The sequence below is a fragment of the Macaca fascicularis genome, chromosome X, assembly GCF_037993035.2.
Source record: "Macaca fascicularis isolate 582-1 chromosome X, T2T-MFA8v1.1".
In the NCBI taxonomy this organism is placed as follows: domain Eukaryota; kingdom Metazoa; phylum Chordata; class Mammalia; order Primates; family Cercopithecidae; genus Macaca; species Macaca fascicularis.
Genome location: NC_088395.1, coordinates 126,005,041 through 126,025,097, shown reverse-complemented (window position 1 = coordinate 126,025,097; position 20,057 = coordinate 126,005,041). Strand labels below are relative to the sequence as shown.

The 20,057-nt window shown below is 47.8% G+C and overlaps 1 protein-coding gene across 14 annotated transcripts in view; it reads left to right on the top strand.

The window, feature by feature from the left end:
* SEPTIN6 (septin 6) overlaps nucleotides 1-20,057 on the top strand; it is a 79,853-nt gene that overhangs the window by 11,422 nt on the left and 48,374 nt on the right. For all 14 annotated transcript variants that reach the window (XR_012430269.1, XR_012430272.1, XR_012430273.1 and 11 more), the window contains exons 2-3: nucleotides 7,162-7,276; nucleotides 19,155-19,350. Coding sequence is in view for 9 of the 14 variants with exons in the window: in XM_005594460.4 (XP_005594517.1) it covers nucleotides 7,162-7,276; nucleotides 19,155-19,350 (311 nt within the window). In the remaining 5 variants the exon portion in view is untranslated. The remainder of the gene's footprint in view (nucleotides 1-7,161; nucleotides 7,277-19,154; nucleotides 19,351-20,057) is intronic.

Here is a 20,057-nt window from a genome sequence, read left to right as displayed (position 1 = left end):
TAGCTCCTCTCAGACTCTGCATCCTAATTACCCCTGCTGCAAAGTTGAGTGAGAACTCTTCTTTCTTATATTAAAAATGTTTAAAAATTACATGGGTAACGTGCGAATACATTCGTGCTATAAAAGAGTCAAACAATAGGGAAGCACACTGACTACTCCCTTGACTGAGCCCCTATTTCCATCCCCCTCCCCTGAGGTAGCCACGACTGTGGGTTTGGTGGCTGTATTTTCTTTTTTTTTTTTTTTTTTTTTTTGAGACGGAGTCTCGCTCTGTCACCCAGGCTGGAGTGCAGTGGCCGGATCTCAGCTCACTGCAAGCTCCGCCTCCCGGGTTCACGCCATTCTCCTGCCTCAGCCTCCCGAGTAGCTGGGACTACAGGCGCCCGCCACCTCGCCCGGCTAAGTTTTTGTATTTTTAGTAGAGACGGGGTTTCACTGTGTTAGCCAGGATGGTCTCGATCTCCTGACCTCGTGATCCGCCCGTCTCGGCCTCCCAAAGTGCTGGGATTACAGGCTTGAGCCACCGCGCCCAGCCTGTGGCTGTATTTTCAGTCCTCTTTCTATGTATCCACATACATTTACATGCAAATACACATATACAGGGCTTCTGGGGTATATATGGGCTCATATTGTGCTTATGGTTTACAATTTATATTTTCTTTTCTTTTCTTTTTTTTTTTTTTTTGAGACAGAGTCTCACTCTGTTGCCCAGACTGGAGTGCAGTTGCACAATCTTGGCCTACTACATCCTCGACCTACTGGGCTCAAGCAGGCCTCCCACATCAGCCTCCTGGGTAGCTGGGACTACAGGTGTGTGCTAACACACCTGGCTAAGTTTTGTATTTTTTTGTAGAGACGGGATTCTGCTGTGTTGCCCAGGCTGGTCTCGAACTCCTGGGCTCAAGCGAGCCACCTGCCTCGACCTCCCAAAATGCTGGGATTACAGTCATGTAATAACTTCCGTTTTCTTCTATTTTATTACAGTCTCCCTATAACTTCTGTTTTCTGTTTTATAATATGTCTTGGAGATATTCACATCAGTACATACAGAACTACCACATTCTTCTTAATGGATGTAGAATATTCCAGAATATCCATGTACCATAATTTGGTTAAATATTTTCCTATTGTTGGACATTTAGGTTGGCTTTTGTTTGTTTGTTTGTTTTTAGTTTTTCAGCATTATAAACTGTGCTATAATAAATTTCCTTGTAATAGATCTTTGTACAGATTCTGAGAGGAGGTTGCAGGGTTAAGAGAGAAGTGCAATTTAAAATGGTGACTTTGGCCAATCCAGCATCTCAGTTCAGGCCTTCGGTATGGTAATATGGAACTACCTGCTACTACAGATGAAAATTTGAGATTTAGTGTCGGACATGCTGGGCCAACTTGCCGATTCCATCTCCTCTTGGGCACACTGTAGTCAAGGAGCATTCAATTAACTGCAGTCAAAGTAATCAGGCCCTCAATTAATCAGGCCACCTTAAGGAGAAAAAGGAAAGAGATAAGATATCAGAGATTTAGTGAGAGAGGAGGGGAGAAACTTCCAGGGGCTGTGCTGGGGTCAGTGTACATTCAGTTCAATGTCGTGTCCTTTCTACCTTTGCGTATTAAACTCTGAACAATGCGGACTGATATTCATAATGATGACCTTGACATCTTATAAGATTCATCAAAGCACGGGTGCATAGTGTTTGCCAGACAGGATTTCCTAAAGTAGGAACTATACAAATACATTTTTTTTTTTTTTTTGAGACAGAGCCTCACTCTGTCGCCCAGCCTGGAGTGCAGTGGCGTGATCCCGGCTCACTGCAAGCTCCGCCTCCTGGGTTCACACCATTCTCCTGCCTCAGCCTCCCGAATAGCTGGGACTATAGGCATCTGCCACCATGCCCAGCCAATTTTTGTATTTTTAGTAGAGATGGGGTTTCACCATGTTGGCCAGGCTGGTCTTGAACTCCTGACCTCATGATCCACCCGCCTCGGCCCCCCAAAGTGCTGGGATTACAGGCATGAGCCATCGCGTCTGGCCACAAATACATTTTTGAAGCTCTCTTAGCTACAGGGATTGAGACAAAAAGTTTACTGCTTAAATCCCAGTTAGCAAGAAAAACACACTGACCAGGTTCCATGTCCCTTCTTTCCCAAACTCCTCAGTTAATTTAGGTGTATTGGACCCTGGGTAACAGATACAAAAGAAATAAGGATTCCAAGAGTCACCAGTGGCTGGGCATGGTGGCTCACTCCTGTAATCCCAGCACTTTGGAAGGCCGAGGTGACTAGATCATTTGAGGTCAGGAGTTCAAGACCAGCCTGGCCAACACGGTGAAACCCCATATCTACTAAAAATACAAAAATGAGCTGGGCGTGCTGGTGCACGCCTGTAGTCCCAGCTACTCTGGAGGCTGAGGCAGGAGAATCGCTTGAACCCGTGGGCCGAGATTGTGCCACTGCACTCCAGCCTGGACAACAACAGTGAAACTCCGTCTTGAAAAAAATAAATAAATAAAATTAACAGTGTTTATCTCTGGAGAGTGATACTATGGTTGATTTTTATTTTCTCCTTTATTATTATCTGTATATTCTAAAATTTCTACAGAGAACATTGATTACTTCCACAAAATAAAAAATCTGATAAATGTAATTTTTTTTTAGTAACAGCTAATTTAAAACCAGACTCCTTGTCATCCCCACTAAACAAGCGTCTTTTCCTGGCTTTCCTGTGTCTCTCCATAGTGCTGTCAGTCTGAGCTCCCGGGCTTAGACCCCTGCGATTGCTCCCTTTGCCCAATCACTCCTTGAGGTTCATTCCTTCTTTTTTAGTTAATTAATTAATTTATTTTTGAGACAGAGTCTCTCTCTGTCCCCCAGGCTGGCTGGAGTGCAGTGGTACAATCTCGGCTCACTGCAAACTCCGCCTCCTGGGTTTGAGGATTTTCCTGCCTCAGCTTCCTGAGTGGCTGGGATTACAGGCTCCCGCCACCACGCCCGGCTAATTTTTGCATTTTTAGTAGAGATGGGGTTTCACCATGTTGGCCAGGCTGGTTTTGAACTCCTGACCTCGTGATCTGCCCTCCTCAGCCTCCCAAAGTGCTGGGATTACAGGTGTGAGCCACCGTGCCCGGCACAGGCTCATCCCTTCTTTAAGACATCTCTCAAATTTGTTCCTTCTCTTTGAGCCCCAAGTCAGGTCCGTTCACACCAACAAGCATTTATTGTCACAATGCCTGGATGTCACTCTGCTGGCTCAACATTATTGGAGTCATCTCCTCCTATGTCTTCCTGCTCCTAGTCTCTCTGTCCGTCCAATCAAGCAAACACCCTGCAGCTGGAGTGATCTTTTAAAAACACTCCCTGTATCATGGCCCTCCCTGCTCAAATCACTCAAAATCCTCCAAATCCCATTGCTTAGGAAATGAAGTCCATACTACTGCTTCTTAGGGCTTAGAAAATTCTTTCTTTTGGGTCAGGCATGGTGGCTCACGCCTGTAATCCCAGCGCTTTGGTAGGCCAAGGTGGGTTGATCACCTGAGGTCAGTAGTTCAAGACCAGCCTGGCCAACATGGCGAAACCCTGTCTCTACTAAAATATACAAAAAATTAGCCAGATGTGGTGGTGGGCACCCAGCTACTCGGGAGGCTGAGGCAGGAGAATCGCTTGAACCTGGGAGGCAGGGCTTGCAGTGAGCCGAGATCGCGCCACTGCACTCCAGCCTGGGCGACAGGGAGAGACTCCTCAAAAAAAAAAAAAAAAAAAAAGATTCTTTCTTCTGCCTTTTAGGGCTCTTTACAGCACTGTGCTAGGTGGGAGATAATGGCGGGACATGGGAGGTGTTTGGTAAGTTGTTGGCAATGGAGTAAATCTTTAGGAATAAGGTGTGAAGCTCTTTCCACTACCTTCCACTGTCTTCAGTTTGAAAATTCATTTCCTCTGCTTTTGGCTTTGGAGCACTTGAAGCTTCATGGTGCTGAATTTGTTGGAGGCCGGAAGAGGCAGCCAGGGATGATAACAATTGGCTCAGGAAACCTCAACTCTGAGTCCACCTCAATTTCCGATGCCTGCTACATTGGAGGCTCCGTTAAGAAAGCGTGTTAGTTCTCATGTCCCTGACTCCCCTGCAGCATTGGGGACCAAGAACTAGCAGTGGGAATCTTGCATCTTACTTTGTTTGCTTTAATAAAGAGAAGGGGAAATGGGAAGAAGAAGCAGAAAGGGGTGAATGTAGAACAAAGCCTTGAGTGATGTGAACCACTCATGAGGCTCAGCTTTTTTAAAATTTTTATTTATTTATTTATTTTTTTGAGACGGAGTCTCGCTCTGTCGCCCAGGCTGGAGTGCAGTGGCGCGATCTCAGCTCACTGCAAGCCCCGCCTCCTGGGTTCCCGCCATTCTCCTGCCTCAGCCTCCCAAGTAGCTGGGACTACAGGCGCCTGCCACCACTCCTGGCTAATTTTTGGAATTTTTAGTAGAGACGGAGTTTCACCGTGTTAACCAGGATGGTCTCCATCTCCTGACCTCGTGATCCGCCCGCCTCGGCCTCCCAAAGTGGTGGGATTACAGGCGTGAGCCACCGCGCCGGCCAAGATAGGGTCTTGCTCTGTTACCCAGGCTGGAGTGCAATGGCGAGATCATGGCTGACTGCAGCCTCGACCTCCTGGGCTCAGGTGATCCTCCCACCTCAGCCTGCTGAGTAGCTGAGACCACAGGCTGACGCCACCATGCCGGGCTCATTTTTGTATTTTTCTTGTTGTTGAGGTGGGGTTTTGCCATGTTGCTCAGTCTGGTCTCAAACTCCTGGGCTCAAGAGAGCCGCCCACTTCGGCCTCCCAAAGTGCTGCGATTGCAGGTGTGAACCACTGCACCCAGCCTCAGCTGTCTTCAGGGGGCCCCCTGGGGCAGAAAATATGCCCACTCTCACTGAATGATGGCGTATGGGCTGTCTGTTAAGAGTTCTCCACTGGGAGTGTGTGGGGTGAGATGTGTGAGGGTAATGAACTTGCCACATGGCATTCACCGGCACCAGCCCTGTTGCTTGCCCTCAGAGGATCCAATGACACTGATGGGAGTGAGAGCTAAAGCTGTGTGAAGGGGCTATCTGGGAGCCAGTTCTGACAAAGTGGGCTGCTGAGAGGCTCCTCCACCCTCACAGCCCACCCCTTTCAGTGTGAAAATGTGCTCTTATTATGGACCTAGTCTAAAAACTGGTCCAGCCCAACAGAAGAGCTGTCTGCTTAGTGCAGCCTGGGATTCTGGGCTGGGCCTCCTGGCACTAACCATGTCCTTCTTGGATTGCTCTTGGCATCTTTCTAGTTATGGAAAGCTTGGTGCAGCCCCACCCAACAGAAACTAACTCCTTACATAGTACTCAATTCTTGTCAACTTAGCTGTCTCCAGCTTCCCTTCTCTCCTGTCCCCTCCCCTCCCCTGTGGCCGTTGGTTGGTAGTTGGCACATTTCTTGAGTCCATGCAGGCCCCTTTTATGCTTCCCCCTGGCTCCTTGGAATCCTGTCCCAGTTTGAGGTTCCTCCTGTTTTTTAAAATCATTAACTATAAGCAGCTTTGGGTCTTGCAGGCAAAGCAAAGGCCCTCTGCTTTCCAGGGCTGGGAGTGGCTTGGCTGACCCTTAGGGAGTCAAGGGACCCAGAGGAAGCACGGAGGCAGCTTCTTGTAGCCATAAGGAGCCACAGTGTTCCATGCAGTACCCTTTAGGCTGGGGGTGTAACGATAACCCCACAGTGAATAACAGCAGCAACTACTGCTGATTGAATGCTCACCACATGCTAGGCACTGCGCTAAGGGCTTGAGGAGCGTGATCCTGTATAATCCTCACACTCCTACTCAATAGTTTCCAATTTTATGGATGGGGAAAACTTGAGAAGTTTACGTAACTTGTCTGAGGGTGACACAGCCAGGAGGTGGCGGAGATGGGGCTGTAACTCACACCTGCCAGATTTCAAAGCCTCTGCTCTTAACCTCTACACTACGCTGCCTTTGTAGATCCTCAAAGTGTCCTAGAGAGAGGAACAATTGCCTTTTTTTTTTTTTTTTTAAAAGACAAGATCTTGCTCTGTCGCCTGGGCAGGAGTGCAGTGGTGCCATCATAGCACACTGCAGCCTCTACCTCCTGGACACAAGCAGTCCTCCCACCTCAGCCTCCCAAGTAGCTGGGACTACACAGGCACATGCCACCACGCTCAGCTAATTTTTGATTTTTTGTAGAGACGTTGTCTCACTGTGTTGCCCAGGCTGGTCTCAAATTCTTCGCCTCAAGTGATCCACCCACCTTGGCCTCCCAAAGTGTTGGGATTACAGGTGTAAGACATTTTGCCAGTCAATAATTGATTTTTTTTTTTTTTTTTTTTTTTTGAGACAGAGTTTCGCTTTTGTTGCCCAGGCTGGAGTGCAGTGGCATGATCTCAGCTCACTGCAACCTCCACCTCCAGGGTTCAAGCAATTCTCCTGCCTCAGCCTCCCAAGTAGCTGGGGCTACAGGCACCCGCCACCATGCCCGGCTACTTTTTGTTTTTTTGGTAGAGACAGGGTTTCGCCATGTTGGCCAGGCTGGTGTCGGACTCCTGACCTCAAGTGATCCACCTGCCTCGGGCTCCCAAAGTGCTGGGATTACAGGTGTGAGCCACCGCACCCGGCCCAGTAATTGCTTTTTAAACCCTTTTTGTAATACTTACTGAACACTTCTGCATGTACTAAGATCGTTACATGTATTAGCGCTTCTGAGGCTCCCAGTCACCTCTAAGATATGCCATATTATCTCAGATGGCAGATGTGGAAGGAAACAGTCTCAGCAAGTTACTCAGCTTGTAAATGACTGAGTGGAGATTTAACCTGAGTCTGTGAACCTCCGGTGCCAGCATTCTCCTCCCCTGACTCCACTCTCCTGCCCCTAATAAGCTCCTCTGTAATTTTCTCTGGAGCTGTGGCGACATTCACTATTGAGCCTAGAGGATGCCTGTCTCCAAGAATCTGTGATTTCCAAGCTGACGGGCCATTTTGCTTTGGAGCAGGGAGTAGCTGAGGGAAGACATGACACACTGGACCTGGGCGGGTGTGACTTCCTTGCACGGCGAACATTTGGATGGAGAAGTGAGACTCAGACTGCTTTTAAGCACATTTTCATTTTCTCCCCCATTCCTTCCAAATTAGGGTGAAGGTTGCCGAACTGTCCCCCTGGCTGGACATGTGGGGTTTGACAGCTTGCCTGACCAGCTGGTGAATAAGTCCGTCAGCCAGGGCTTCTGCTTCAACATCCTGTGCGTGGGTGAGTATTTCCATAGCAGGAAATTCTATTACAGAATATGGATCCTTAATGGCTGGATACGGCTTTGCAGGTAATTAGGTTAAATAGTGTGTCATTCTGATTTAGTTGTGAGAGTGTCTCTCCCCTCTTCTTTTATCTCTCTGCCTTTTTTTTGTAAGCAGATGGCTGTAATTACTTTTTTCCCCTGGCCAGACCAGAGTATAGGGCCATATCTTGGGGGGAAACTGAGCTATGTGAGACCCAGTGGAAATTCTGTAAGGGAGCTGGCTGGCTCAGGACGGCTGCAGAGTTCATTTTGACTACAGAAGACAGGAGCCAGGGCAGAATTGGGAGGGAGGGGATAGCTGAGGAAAAACGCCTGCCCACCAGCTGTGGGCAGTGGGTTGGGTCTGTTTCCTCTGTAGTTTTGCTGTGCTTGGTTTAGTTTGAGCTCATAGAGGCACCACACAGCTGTATGCAACATTCTTTTATTCCCTTTACCTATCTCTTTACCTAGACTTTTTTTTTTTTTTTTGAGACGGGGTCTTACTATGTTGCCCAGGCTGGTCTCGAACTCCTGAGCTCAAGTAATCCACCCATCTTGGCCTCCCAAAGTGCTAGGATTACAGGTGTGAGCCACTGTGCCTGGCTTCTACCTACACATTTAATCTCAACAGTGGGAACTGGTCTTAGCCCCCTCTATCTGCTAATCACAGCATAAGCAGAGTGCGGTAATATCTGTGAAATGAATGAATGAGTGAATGCCACAGGAACCATTCATTATACTTTTCACTTTCTCACATTAGCTCTTTGGACATTACCAGGACTCCTCGAAGTGAGCAGAGCAAGTAGCATTTGTATCCTCATGAAACAGGTGGAGACACACAGTCTTGGGGAGGATAAGGGACTTAACTGAGGCAACACAGAAGAAGTGGCACCACAATGAGGACTCAGGCCTGGTTGACCCCTTGTTCCTCCCCCTGCTTCTCTTAACTGCTGCCAGCAACATCTCTTGAGCACATGAAAGCACTTTGGAAACCCACTGAGCACCAATCAAACAAATATGAGGGATAACAGTTCCTTCTTTAAGAATGTCTTTGGCTGGGCACGGTGGCTCATGCCTGTAATCCCAGCACTTTGGGAGGCTGAGGCAGGAGGATCACGAGGTCAGGAAATCGAGACCATCCTGGCTAACATGGTGAAACCCCGTCTCTACTAAAAATACAAAAAAAAAATTAGCCAGACGTGGTGGCGGGTGCCTGTAGTCCCAGCTACTTGGGAGGCTGAGGTGGGAGAATGGCGTGAACCCGGGAGGCGGAGCTTGCAGTGAGCCGAGATCGCGCCACTGCACTCCATCCTGGGCAACAGAGCGAGACTCTGTCTCAAAAAAAAAAAAAAAAAAAAAAAAAAAATTTTTTTTCTTAGATCTTAAATATCCCAAATTTGCAAACATGATCATAGCATATAATTTTCACCCTGTAGCATGGGAAAGCATACCTGCATATTTTCAGTGACCTTCTGAACCTTAATGATTAGATAAATACCAGAATAAAGTCGGTTTTTGTACTGGCTGAAACACTCAAACACTTTTGCTAATTGCCTTTTATTTTTGTATAGAGTGTATGGGGAACTTGTTCATGTAGTAGATCTGAACTACTACTAAATTGGTTATTTTACTCTTTAATGTATTCAGAATTTCTGTTTTTTCTTTCTTTTTTTTCTTTCCTTTTTTTTTTTTTGAGACAGAGTCTTGCACTGTCACCTGGACTGGAGTGCAGTGGCGCGATATCAACTCACTGCAACCTCCACCTCCCGGGTTCAAGTGATTCTCCTGCCTCAGCCTCCTGAGTAGCTGGGACTACAGGTGCATGCCACTACACCCAGCTAATTTCTGTACTTTTAGTAGAGACTGAGTTTCACCCTGTTGGCCAAGATGGTCTCAAATTCATGACCTCAAGTGATCCGCCCGCCTTGGCCTCCCAAACTTCTGGGATTACAGGCATGAGCCACTGCGCCCGGCCTAGAAATTCTGTTTTCTCACTAAGGTCATTCATTTTCTTGGGCTCTTTATCTTTTTTTTCCCCTCTATCCCCAGCATTCTTTTTCCGATCACTTTTTGTAAGAGAGTTACTCCACATTCAAGGACAAGTGGAGAACAACAGATGATGGGCAGTTGTTCCCACAAGCTAGGCTCACTCCCTAGCTAAATGGCTCACTCCCACACACCTTTGGTTTTGTTGTTGTTGTTGTTTGAGACAAAGTGTCCTTGTGTCACCCAGGCTGTAGTGCAGAGGCTCACTGCAGCCTCAACCTCCCAGGCTCAAGCATCCCTCCCACCTCAGCCTCCAAAGTAGCTAGGATTACAGGCATGTGACCGGGCTCATTTTTTTGTAGAGATGAGGTGAGGTCTCACTGTGTTGCCCAGGCTGGTCTCGAACTCCTAAGCTCAAGGAATCCACTTGCCTCGGCCTACCAAAGTGCTGGGATTATAGGCATGAGCCACCGTGCCTGGCCCACATCAACTTTGGAACCTATCAGCTGAAAATATGTGCTTCAGTTTCAATCAACAGATTTATACTCAAACTTATTTTTAAGATGTGACTTCTACTATGCATGTCCTTGTTCACAGGGAGAGAAATATACCTGGAGGCGTTAGCGAACAAAGCAGTACATTAAAAAAGAAAGAAAGAAAATATGTGCTTCACAGAATTACACATCGAGGGCCTTAGAGTCCAGATCTAGGCTGTTAATTCTTCAAATGCTGAAAGTCTAACTAATGGTTATCATTAGGTGCTATTTGGAGAAAAATGTAAAATAACTAGAAGTCATAGTAATCGACATCAAGTGCAAAGACTATCACATCCAATATTAGCACTGCCAAATCTCTGTTTAACTAACAAGAGCTCCAATCTTTGGCTGATGGCCAACTTATTTCACATAATATTTGATTACCACAATATTTCAGCACAAACATATCAGAGTGCCTTGGCATTCTTCCCAGAACTCCATATGACCTGTACTGAAGTTGAGATGAGAAGAGAAAATGACAGACCCACTCTAAGCAACCTTGCAACCAGTGCGATTGCGTGGACTAGTAAAGCTTTAGGAGGGAGGCCATGTGAATTGAAATGGATCTCTGAGGGTGGCAGTGTAGGGTGATTTGATATGTGGAGCACAGGCTCCCCTAGGGCCCAGAGGCAGCCAAGCTCAAGGCAAAGTGAGTGGGAGAAATAGTAATCCCCCATCCTCTAGTTTCCACCTAGACATTGTACAGCTACAACTGCTTCTACTTGCACCTACTGGGATGGAATTGCTCAAGTGTCCAGCACAAACCCTCCAAGAGGGGAGGAGTAGGAAGGAGATGCTCTCATCCTCAAGGAGTCACAGATTCTCTTTTGCTCCCCACTTGTCAAGTTTCAGGAAATGGCTGCCTCTGTAGCTCCTGTCTTAGACCTGCAGGTGCAACCACTGGATAGGCCAGCTCCGACTGGGTTAATTTCATCCCTGTTCCAAAAAACCCTGCAATGCATGCATCCTGCCCTCTTGCTATGCTCACCACCCTGTCCTTGCTCAGAGAACCCACAATTTGGGCCAAGGTTATGAGTAGCTTAGAGTAACTCTGAAGCTGCAATGTCAGCCCAGCCATGAGGCTGGATCCAGTCGCTGACTAGGCAAAGGGTCCATAGCTTAGCTGCTGAAGGTGATCTTTTATCTTGCAGAGCTATTTGTGACCATAGTTCATGCCTACTGCCTGTGTACATTTACTCCCTTAATGACTGTTATAAAAAGATGCTGTTTGGGCATAGAATATATTTCCCCAAAGTATTTTCTTTTCTTTTCTTTTGAGACACAGTCTTACTCTGTTGCCCAGGCTGGAGTGCTGTGGCGTGATCACAGCTCACTGCAGCCTCAACCTCCCAGGCTCAAGCAATCCTCCCACCTCAGCCTCCTGAGTAGCTGGGACTACAGGCACATGCCACCATGCCTGGCTAATTTTTTTTTAATTAAAATTATTGTGTAGAAACAAGGTCTCACGATGTTGCCCAGGCTGATCTCGAACTCCTGGGCTCAAGCAATCCTCCCTGCTTGGCCTCTCCCAAAGTCCTGGAATTACAGGCATGAGCCACTGTACCCAGACTTTTCTTTTTCTTGATAGGGCATTTTTGGTGTAAAATTATGGTAGCACTAGCTTCAATTATTAACAGAGACCTAGGATATTTTTTCACACTATTGTTTATCTTGGTGCTGGGCTGCTGATCATAGGCCTACGTCCAGCAAAGTATCCTATATGCTTGTGCATATGTGTGTACATCTGTGCACATATATGTGTTGCAACTGAGAGAGAGAGAATTTTGTGTGTGTGTGTGTGTGTGTGTGTGTGAGATGGAGTTTTGCTCTTGTTGCCCAGGCTGGAGTGCAGTTGCATGATCTTGGCTCACCGCATCCTCTGCCTCCCGGGTTCAAACAATTCTTCTGCCTCAGCCTCCTAAGTAGCTGGGATTGCAGGCGTGCACCACCATGCCCAACTAATTTTGTATTTTTAGTAGAGACGGGGTTTCTCCATGTTGATCAGGCTGGTCTCAAACTCCCGACCTCAGGTGATCTACCTGCCTCGGCCTCCCAAAATGCTGGGATTATAGGCGTGAGCTACTGCGCCCAGCCGAGAATTTTTAATAATCCAGAACCTAATTTATAGTAAGGATACCAATAAACGGCACCTACAATTATTATTATTATTATTATTATTTTTGAGACAGAGTCTCACTCTGTCACCCAGGCTGGAGTGGAGTGGCACTATCTCTGCTTACTGCAACCTGCATCTCCCAGGTTCAAGTGATTCTCATGCCTCAGCCTCCATAGTACTTGGGATCACAGGTGTGCACCACCATTCCCAGCTATTTGATTTTGTATTTTTAGTAGAGACAGGATCTCACCATGTTGGCCAGGCTGGTCTCGAACTCTTGACCTCAAGTGATCCGCCCACCCTGACCTCCCAAAGTGCTGGGATTATAGGCATAAGCCACTGCACCTGGCCTATTATTCTTTTTAGAGGACTAGGCACATGAGTGTGAGCATATTATGATTCCTCTCCAATATATTCTCTAGGGTTGACCGTAATTACCATAGAGGTGAGGTTCCTCTTTCTCCCCATGAAAACACATATACTAGTCCCTTAGCTTTGGAAATTTCAAGGATCCTTTGATCCTAGATACAGTACAGAAAGCCTCAGAGGAACCACCAGAGCCAACAGTACAAATATTCTGGGGCCCGTTACTTTGCACTCCTGGGAACAAGCCCCAAAGAGACTCATCCATCCAAATGCCCCAGTAGCAGTCATGGCTGTGAGGAGCACAAAGGGTCATAATGATAATATTTACTTTGAAGCTGCTCAGGATTCCAGGCTCAACTGGGCTCTGTTGAACATGGAAAAAAACAGTCACACAAGAGAAGCAGGATTGAGGCTTGCTGCAGGAGGAGGGAAAGGGCAGCTAGCATTCTATCAAGGCCAAGGATCAATTGTTTCATACCTTCATCTCTGGGAAAGGCCAGCTGCTCACTTGTCTAAAACAGGCCGCCAGCAGTGGTGTGCTGGTCAACGTCACAGCCCATCTCAGGAGAAAAACTGTTGTGGTTTGAAGCATCTGCCCATTTCCTTGGTGTCATTACTCCTGCCATGGCTGCTGTTAAGCTACCAACATGACATCACTGCACGTGGGCTTGGGAAGAGATGCAGGAAGCGGACAAGCTGGCACCAGCACACCACTGCATGCGGGGCCTCTGCAAGATCAGGAAGGAGAAAGGACAAGGTCACAGAACCAGGCATGACCTTGTCCCTTTCCATAGGCTTCCTTAGCCAACCAGAGTTCCTGGAGTGTTTCCTTTTGGGCACCTCCCTGTTAAACTCAGAGACATTTCTCTGGGTTCAACATTCAGAACTGGAAGAGACTTTAGGTCCACAAGAACAGGGATTGTGGCTATCTTGTTCCTTGCTGTATCTGCAGCTCCTGTAACGGTGCCTGGCTCCTATTAGAGGCTTCGTAAATACTCATTGAATGACTGAATGAACAAACATATCACACCTATGCGTCTCGCTAGAGCACATTGGTTAAAAGCATGGACTCCAGCATCAGCCTGCCTGGATTCAAATGCTGGCTCTGCCACTTACTAGTTTGTGACCTTGGACTAGTTACTTCCTCCACATTTTATTATTACTAGTTTCTAAAATAGATCTATTATTCTAAGTGAAGTAACTCAGGAATGGAAAGCCAAACATTGTATGTTCTCGTAAGTGGGAGCTAAGCTATGAGGATGCAAAGGCATAAGAATAACACAATGGACTTTGGGGACTCAGGGGGAAAGGGTGGGAAGGGGGTAAAGAATAAAAGACTACAAACTGGGTTCAGTGTATACTGCTCAGGAGATGGGTGCATCGAAATCTCACACATCACCACTAAATAACTTACTCATGTAACCAAACACCACCTGTCCCCCCAAAAACCTGTGGAAATAAAAAGTAAAACAGAGACGGGGTCTATGTTGGTCAGGCTGGTCTCGAACTCCTGGCCTCAACTGATCCTCCTGCTTCAGTCTCCCAAAGTGCTGGGATTACAGGCATAAGCCACCGTGCCAGGCCCCTCCACATTTTATAGATGAGGAAAGTAAGGAGCAGAGATGCTGAGGAACTGGTGCAAATTTACAGAGCTAGTAAGTGGCTTGGTTAACCCATCTATAAATTGAGGACAAATAGTAACATCTACCTCATAGGCTTGCTGTGAGGAATAAACAAGAAAATATATGTAAAAAACTTACAGCAGTGACTATAAACAATAGCCGTTATTACCAACCCTCTCATTTTATAGAAAAAGAGACTGGGACCCAGAGAGGGGAAAGGGCTCAGTTCATGTCACACAGTAACTTAGCAATAACCTGGCTAGAAGTCTTTTCTTTTTCTCTCTCTTTCTGTCTCTCTCTCTTGCTCTCGCTCTCGCTCTCTCTCTCTTTCCTTTCTTTCTTAGATGGGGTCTCGCTCTGTCACCCAGACTGGAGTGTAGTGGTGAGATCTTGGCTCACTGCAACCTCTGCTTCTCGGGTTCTAACGATTCTCCACCCTCAGCCTCCCGAGTAGCTGGGATTACAGGAGCCCGCCACCATGCCCGGCTAATTTTTGTATTTTTAGTAGAGCCAGGGTTTCACCATGTTGGCCAGGCTGGTCTCCAACTCCTGACCTCAGGTGATCTACCCGCCTCGACTTCGCAAAGTGCTGGGATTACAGGCCTGAGCCACCGTGCCCTGCAAGAGTATAGTTTGAAAAAAACATATTTCATAGTACTCATATATGTTTAAAAATGTTTTTAAAACTGTTGTTTCTAGAATACTATCTACATTAAGCAAAGTGAGATGAAAGCCTCTTGGCTGGTGGAGCATGCATTAAAAACCTTACTGTCCACTCGGAGGAGTTCTGGGAGGGCTGGGGGAAGAGGAGTGAGAAATTGACCCCTCGGGACTCCTCAGGTTTCCTGCTGGAATCTAATTGCCAAGTCCCCACCTTCCTGCAGGGGCGTGGAATCTGCTGACCCGATCCCAGTTAGGTCATGTGTGCCTCCCCCTCACAACACACTCACACTCAGTACTGGACCCAGGGCAGCTGTGGGAGGGGCAGCATCCTCGGCTCAGGCTGGGTCTGTGCCAGTCATTGAGAGGAAGGCTCCCCGACCCCCAGGCTCCACACTGATGGAAAACTGGAACAGGAGCTCTCGATAGCCATAGGACGAGCTCGCTTGGTTTTCTGCCCTCTCTACTATTGCATTTATCTCAGTTCCCTAGACACCCGGGTGTTCTTTTCTTCCAGACGTTCGTTATTTGGCATCTAATTTCCACAGCCCTTTTGTGCCAGCAGGCGTTTGGGTGGTCATTTCTCCTGCTGTTCCTCCCAGCTCCCTGTCCTGCCCTGCCCGGCCCCCATTCCTCCAGCTGTGCAAACAGGGTGGGTCCCTCACGCTGCGCTGCTGCCCCTGAGGCCTTCGGTGTGAACCTTGGGTTAAGCACTCCCGGGGGTACTGGAAGATGCCCCATCTCCTGCTCTCTGAGAATTCTTAGGATCGGGGAGTCAGGGTGCCCACTCTGGGTGCTAGGGAAACAGGACCCCCACTCCCTAGGAGCTACAGGGCATTCGGCAGGGAGCTCATGGAACAGAAGGGTTTGGGAGTTGGGGGTAAGGATGGTTCTGTTCCATGAGCTCCCTTCTGTTCCATGGGAGGGAGTTGGGGGTAAGGATGTACATGGAAAATTCATCAGGCACACAAGAAGATGAGTTAAACTGTAGCTCAAACCTCAGTGCCCTTGAGAGGGGAGGTGAGTTAGGATGTGAGAGCCACACTGTGCTCCTACCTCTAAGGTGCTGGCCCCGTTTGCAGTTAAGGTGCACCCCAAATTTGGGTGAGGTGGGGTGTGATACATTCCACTGCTTGGCCAAGTCTGCCACCTCCCATGGCAAAGGCCCCACCTCATAAAATTCTTCTTGGGACCCAAATACTTCCTGTTTCTTTAGGGGAGGAAAAAGGGGGCCTCTTCTTCAAGAGTCTTTGCTGCTAATGGATATAGCAGACCCTGGTTTGAAACATGATCTGTGTGAGGAACCATTTCCCCAGACTCTGGCAATTTACCAAGTTAGTCAGACCTGGCTATGAAATTGGGCTGGGGGGCCGGGTAGCCAGACTGAATTGAATGTTCTGCTTGTTCTCCCTTCCTCTCCCTGTCTCCCTCCTGTCTCTTATCTCTTCTCTCTTTCTCTCCCTTCTCTCTGTCCACACACAGAAAACTCTCATCATACACAGATATTTTAAAAGGCACCTCCTGCATTCATAGCTCATTATTTGGGATAAAAGAAGCAGGCTAGGCCGGGCGCGGTGGCTCACGCCTGTAATCCCAACACTTTGGGAGGCCGAGACGGGCAGATCACGAGGTCAGGGGATCAAGACCATCCTGGCTAACACGGTGAAACCCCATCTCTACTAAAAATACAAAAAATTAGCTGGGCGTGGTGGCGGGCGCCTGTAGTCCCAGCTACTCGGGAGGCTGAGGCAGGAGAATGGCGTGAACCCGGGAGGCAGAGCTTGCAGTGATGCGAGATCACGCCACTGTACTCCAGCCTGGGTGACAGAGCAAGACTCCGTCTCAAAAAAAAAAAAAAAAGGCCGGGCGCGGTGGCTCAAGCCTGTAATCCCAGCACTTTGGGAGGCCGAGGCGGGCGGATCACAAGGTCAGGAGATCGAGACCACAGTGAAACCCCGTCTCTACTAAAAATACAAAAAATTAGCCGGGCGCCGTGGCGGGCGCCTGTAGTCCCAGCTACTCAGGAGGCTGAGGCAGGAGAATGGCGGGAACCCGGGAGGCGGAGCTTGCAGTGAGCCGAGATCGCGCCACTGCACTCCAGCCTGGGCAACAGCGTGAGACTCCGTCTAAAAAAAAAAAAAAAAAAAAAAAAAAACAGGCTAGACACACCCAGAGGGGGAGGGAAGATGGAGCATTTTCAGTTCTACATCATGTAGCTCTAACCCTAGCCCTGAACCACCCTGCAGATGTGTGCTTTTGGTCCCAAGGTGGGATTTGGCAGGCCACAATTTGCCCAATGCAAACCCAGTCCCGACTGTGAAGAGAAGTCGAGGCTCACACCCCCCCTGGGCTGGGGAGAGGAGAGGGAAAAACAGGGATGATGATAGCAGAATAAACGGGAGGGTAGTCTTTGTCTTCAAAGGGCAGGCCAGAGTAATTAATGATATCCTCTTTTCGTAGTGCCCGCCTCTCTACTGACTCTTTAATTCCTGGTATTCCTGAGTCACTTGGGGTGGGCTCAGGGGTCAAATACAGCCTGGATCTGTAGAGATTATAAGCAGTTTTAGTGCCCAGCCCAGTTTGTGGCCTCATATCAGATTCCTGTTTAGCTCCCTTGTCACCAACTCCAGACTTCTTGTGATGTCCCATTCCCTGAAGTCTCGTTGGCTCCTGACAGTGGCTTGCTATCCCTTGATCTCCCAGGAATAAGCTCCCAAAACCTTCACCAGTCTGCCACAGCCCTTCCCCTACTTGTTTCCCCAGTGTGAAGTTCAAGACTTTAAAAATTCCAATGGTTTGATTTATTAGTATCTCGCAGCCTAGTAGTTAAACAAATAAATGGCTAGTTTGTTTAAAATTTAAGGATAAGGGTCAGGCGCGGTGGCTCATGCCTGTAATCCCAGCACTTTGGGAGGCTGAGGCGGGTGGGTCACCAGAGGTCAGGAGCTTGAGACCAGCCGAGCCAACATGGTGAAACCTCATCTCGACTAAAAATACAAACATTAGCCAGGCATGGTGGCCGGCGCCTGTAATCCCAGCTACTTGGGAGGCTGAGGCAGGAGAATCACTTGAACCCGGGAGACAGGGACTGCAGTGAGCCGAGACTGCGCCACTGCACTCAGCCTGGGTGACAGAGCAAGACGCTCTATCAAAAAAAAAAAAAAAGAAAAAAAAGAAGAAGAATTTTTGTGGCCTGCTAAGTCTCCCCACCCCACCCCTCTTAGTTAAAAATGGTCTCACCGAAAGTTCAACCATTCAACCAGGATGGGAGGATAAGCCAGGAGCCTGCATAGTTTTCACCACTGGGAGGCACATCTGGGCATCCCCAGAGGGCTGTTTAGGCTTGGCAGGGAGGAGAGGCGGGGACTGGAATGAGAGGATATTTGTTTGACAAGGGACCACTGTTTTTTTTTTTTTTTTGAGATGGAGTCTCACTCTGTTGCCCAGGCTGGAGTGCAATGGCATGATCTCAGCTCACTGCAATCTCCGCCTCCCCTGGTTCAAGTAATTCTCCTGCCTCAGCCTTTCAGTAGCTAGGATTACAGGCGTCTGCCACCATGCCTGGCTAAATTGTGTATGTATAATATATTTTTTTGGTAGAGACAGGGTTTCACAATGTTGGCCAGGCTGGTCTTGAACTCCTGACCTCAAGTGATCTGCCTGCTTCAGGCTTCCAAAGTGCTGGGATTATAGGCGTGAGCCACCACGCCTGGCCACTGCTGTCCTTTTTTAAAAAAAATTAAAATACTCCTTTAATTTTTATGACAAAATCTATACATATTCCATTTAGAAAACTTGGGAAATATAGAAAAGCATAAAGAAAGGGATGAAAACCACACATAAGGTCACCACTCAGAGATAGCCATTGATAAGAGTATATTGTATTTCCTTCCAGTCTTTTTTTTCTAGGCATAGCTATACCTCTCCATCACTGCCTATAACAATTTCTTTTTCTGACTATAAAAGCAACGTATACTCGGCCAGGTGCAGTGGCTAACGCTTGTAATCCCAGCACTTTGGGAAGCCGAGGCGGGTGGATCACAAGGTCAGGAGCTTGAGACCAGCCTGGCCAAGATGGTGAAACCCCATCTCTACTAAAAACACAAAAATTAGCTGGGCATGGTGGTGGGCGCCTGTAATCCCAGCTACTTGGGAGGCTGAGGCAGGAGAATCACTTGAACCCGGGAGGTAGAGGTTGCAGTGAGCCAAGATCGCGCCATTGCGCTCTAGCCTGGGTGACAGAGCAAGATTCCATCTCAAAAAAAAAAAAAAAGCAGTGTATACTCAAGGTAAAATTTCCAAATGACAGAAAAAAAATTGGAAGAATAAAATGAAAACTACCTCAATTCTACTATCTGAGATAACTACTACTGATCCATCTGTATCGTTCCTGTTAGTCTTTTTCATTTAACTGAGATCATACAGTTCATCTGCTTCTATCTGCTTTTTGCTTTATGTTTTATCATGTTCATTTTCCCATGTCAACAAATGTGTATCTGAGACATGATGTGTAAGGGCTGAATAGTCACTATGTGAACAGACCATAATTTATCCTTTTGCTTTTCAGGAGAGACAGGTTTGGGCAAGTCCACCCTCATGGACACCCTGTTCAACACCAAGTTCGAAGGGGAGCCAGCCACCCACACACAGCCGGGCGTCCAGCTCCAGTCTAATACCTATGACCTCCAAGAGAGCAACGTGAGGCTAAAGCTCACGATCGTTAGCACAGTTGGCTTTGGGGACCAGATCAACAAAGAGGACAGGTAAGGAAGGCGGTGGGGTGGCAAAGGTGGAGAGGTTGGTAGAGGGCCGCACAGAGGAACTCACCATGTGGGTCTTGAAGACAGCACAGTTACCAGGCCCGGGCCTGTCCTCCCAGAATGGTGTGGGCAGCAGCAGGTACCTCCCAAGCATCGGCCCCGTCCAGTGTCCCTGTCTACAGCAACTGTTCCACTCCACTCACTTTGCCAAAAGAAGGGTGTCTTTCTAATATACATGGGTCAGGTCTCAATTCCACGCGGCAAACTTTTATTGAGCTCCCACCTTGCGCCAGGTACTGTGGAGTTCTGACCATCTAAAAAGGAATGGCTTAGTCTCTGCCCTTGAGGCACTCACAGGCAAAACCAGTTTTAAGCAAATAATTTCCATAGAGTTTAAGATGTTCTGTAAAGGACAGGGTACAAAGAGATAAACGACAAGTTACAACGAGAACACAAAGGCGAGAACAGTCAATTCTACGTAGGGAGGTCAGGGAAGCCTTCACAAAGGATGTGCCTCCGGAGCTGATTCTTGAAGGACGAACTGTTTTGCCAGACAGACAAGGGAAGGGAGAGAGGGGCATCTCAGGCAGAATTAACTGCCTGTATAAAGGCAAAGTGATGTGCAGGATTCTGGTACGTTCTAGGGAAGTGCAGCTTGCTCTCTTTGGCTAGACAGAGGGCAGAGTCACTGTGAAGCTAATGAAGATTGC